At 32.3% G+C, this 3,685-nt stretch overlaps 1 protein-coding gene across 1 annotated transcript; it reads left to right on the forward strand.

The window, feature by feature from the left end:
- The first annotated feature begins 214 nt into the window (after window positions 1–214).
- Window positions 215–2,463, forward strand: LOC131044003 (cytochrome P450 716A2-like). Its single transcript, XM_057977268.2, has 3 exons — window positions 215–1,235; window positions 1,322–1,509; window positions 1,920–2,463. Exons 1-3 carry the CDS (start codon window positions 239–241, stop codon window positions 2,214–2,216), a joined length of 1,482 nt encoding a protein of 493 aa, XP_057833251.2. The 5' UTR covers window positions 215–238; the 3' UTR covers window positions 2,217–2,463.
- Window positions 2,464–3,685: the final 1,222 nt, after the last annotated feature.

Below are 3,685 nucleotides of genomic sequence, written 5' to 3' on the forward strand. Positions count from 1 at the left end.
CATTACTATTTTTCTCAAGATAATTAAGGCGTTCATGGTGAGAATGGTTAGCAAAAACAGGAATCTTTCTCAAAACAAACGATCGGAATTTGAATGTAAATATAAAAATATAACTGCACTGTTCCTATTTATTCGAATTGGAATGTATTGCTTAAACATCCCTATAAAGCTTAGTCCTCAGACCCATTATTCCCATTCAACCTTTGAAGAGAGTCTTAGGAGAATAATTCATTCTGACATGGATTTTTCAGTGATGGCTAAGGCTCTCATTTATGTTCAACAATACTCAAGCCCTCCATTGTTGAACTTAGCAGTTAGTGTTGTAATTGCTTCAGTCTTGTTTGTCCTTGTAGCAAAGATTTTCAACAATGGAAGAGTCAAAAATCTTCCTCCAGGAAGATTTGGCCTCCCATTGATAGGAGAGACAATGGGATTCCTGAATGCGTTAAAAGCTGATGAATGTGACAAGTGGGTTGCTGATAAGGTTGCCCAACATGGCCCTGTGTTTAAGACCTCCTTAATGGGTTGCCCCACAGCAGTCCTCACTGGCCAAGAAGGCAACCGTTTTCTCTTACAGAATGACTGCAACACCATCATTAACAAGCAGCCCACCACTTTTGTGAGGATTTTTGGCTCTAAGAACATAAACGAGCTGTTTAATGAGGAGCACAAGAGGATAAGAAATGCTATCATGGCATTCATGAAGCCAGAAGCTTTACAGAAATGTGTTGCGAGAATGGAATCTGTTGTTCTAGAACACTTTGTGGAGTATTGGGAAGGAAGAGAAACTATATTTGCTTATCGTTTGATGAAGCAACTTACATTCCAGGTTGCCTCTGATCTGCTCTTTGGTTTGAAGGACCCTAAGGAGAGGGAGATTCTTAACACCGAGTCTATTACACTCATAAAGGCAATTTGGTCTCTTCCTTTGAATTTGCCAGGTACCACTTTTAACAAGGGCTTGAATGCTCGTGCTCGTGTGGTCAAGAGACTATCTTCTTTGTTGAATTTGAGGAGGGGGGAAATAGCAGAGGGAAAAGTTGCCCCAGACAAGGATTTAATGTCATGGTTGATAACTATGAAGGATGACAATAATGAGTCCCTTAATGATCAGGAGATCATTGACAACTTGATCGTGCTCATGATAGGAGGTCATGACACCACTGCTATTCTTTTAACTCAGCTTATTAGAATGCTGTGTCTGAACCCTCGTGTGTACAAAAGTGTACTCCAAGGTATTTCTTTTGTCATTCTCATGAATTTCATTTTACAGTAAGGGATTTATTATAATGGCTGAAATTTTGATGCTGTTACACCACAGAACAAGCAAAGATTCGGGCAGCAAAGCAACCAAATGAACCGCTCACATGGGAGGATATTAAAAGCATGGAATATACACAAAAGGTTGTGTTTGAAACTTTGCGCATGGTACCTCCAGTTTTTGGTGGATTCAGGATGACAGTTCAGGATGTCCAATATAAGGGTTATACCATTCCTAAAGGCTGGCAGGTATGCTATTTTTTTTATGAACGTAATCAAATAATTAGATTTTGGTTAATGGTATTTTATTTTGATGTACGATGGGTTGGAGCTCTTTCTCACTTAAATTGATTAGAATCAAAATAATTAGATTTCAATTTAAACGGCATGTTTTAAATTTTGATTTGTTTAATTTGTTCATCTGTAATCATGTTAGCCTTTCCAGTAGAATTCGTCTATTAGTTTGATTTCAGATGAGCCACCTAAACGAATCAAAGATTAGAGTGTGTTGTTTAAGCATGCTCAATAATTAGTATGCTGACTATAACGAACATTGTTTGTTGTCATTTGTTTAAGCTATTAGATTATATATTGTTTATTGACTCATTGATAGCAAATCACAATTCAACAAAACAATTAACAATTTTTTTATATGACAGTTATTTTGGGAGACTACTACAACTCACTTCAACGGAGAAATTTTCAAAGAACCAAAAAAGTTTGATCCAAGTCACTTTGATGATAAAACTCCACCTTATACATTTATAGCTTTTGGAGGAGGAGCTAGACTTTGTCCAGGCTATGATTTTGCAAAGTTGCAAGCAGAAATATTTGTGCACCATTTGATATCCAAGTTTGAATGGTCTATGATAATTCCTGATGAGAAAATGACTTGTGAACCTCTTCCAATTCCAAGCCAAGGATTACCAATCAAACTTCAAGTAAAGGGAAATTAATCATGTTAACTAGATGAATATGGTTTCTCTAGGACGTTGTGTCTAGTTATATGGTTGTGTAAATCTTTGTTTTCAATAAATACTTCTCAAACTACATTCATATATAGTTCTATGTAAGAAGTGTGTGAAATAAGGTATTGAGGTTCTTGAAAAATAGGGTTCTATTGAAACTAGTTGTTTCAAGAATGACTCTAGATATATATGATAGTACAAAACTTTGTTGCCCATAAATAATTTCAAATTATAATTATGTCTCTATCTAGATTGGAAGTACATGAGTTAATGTTTTGGGGATCTTAAAAAGTAAGGTTCTTTGAAAATTAATTGTTTCAAGAATTACTTTAGTAAGAATAAAACTATTGTGTGTTTCTTTTATTGTCTTGTACTATTTTGATTTGTTAAGTCATAATTTATTTAATAGTTACAATAAATTAATTTTATAGAATATAGATTAATTTTAAAATAAATACAAGTTATTTGTAATGTCAAACTAAATAATAATTTTAATTTTAATTTGTATATAGATTTTGATTGGACCAATGGTTTTTGAATTATTATGTTTTTAATTGCTAGTAGCACTATAGTTGATTGGTTATGGATGAACATGTTCTTTTGTTTGGCCAATCCTTTTCTTTTATATGTTTAACTCAAAATACAAAATTAAATACTTTTCCAACTATCTTTGAAAAAAATAATTTCCCTTAAAGTTATACATATCTAAAAATTGTATGTTTTGAATTTGTTTCTACAACTCAAAAATATTCCTATCCATATCCCAATATAGATGCTAAATTGGTTCAATATTTTTTACCTCTTACTCTCCTCTTTTGTGGCTATAAAGTTTAAAAAATTATTCCCTTCCTACAAACATCTAAAACATTTTCTTTTGGTATGTGTAAGCTGTCTAAAACTTATGTATCTTGGAGTATCTTTCAACTAAAAAATGATTAGATCTTAATTTATATTCCTCCAAATGCCATGATGAGAAGCTATCTAGATTGCCTATTTATGTATTCATATTAGGGGAATCAATTTGTATAACATGAATTATGATAAGTTAATGTATGCAACCGACCTTAATAATAAAAGCATGATACATGTTATATGAGGTTCAAAAGTGTAGTTGGAGATTGAAACATTTATTATAATTGGAAAGCCTAGATCCATGAGCACACTTATAGAAATCTAAATATTAAAATTAGCATTAATTCATATCCCAATTAAAGGGTTAATGAACATGAAAGGTTAAGGGATAAGTTAGAGTCAACATGAAATATATCAAATAATTGTAAATCTATATTTTAATAACTAGGAAAAAATCATAGATAAAACTAATAATTATTTAACATATAGATACGAGTCAACAAATGTAATGTCCCATAATTGAGGTTGACCAATTCTTGTATAATGCACAAGTCATCTATTCATCTTATATCAACATGTTGTACTATTTATACCCAAATACATAT

This window comes from Cryptomeria japonica, chromosome 5 (assembly GCF_030272615.1).
Source record: "Cryptomeria japonica chromosome 5, Sugi_1.0, whole genome shotgun sequence".
Taxonomy (NCBI): domain Eukaryota; kingdom Viridiplantae; phylum Streptophyta; class Pinopsida; order Cupressales; family Cupressaceae; genus Cryptomeria; species Cryptomeria japonica.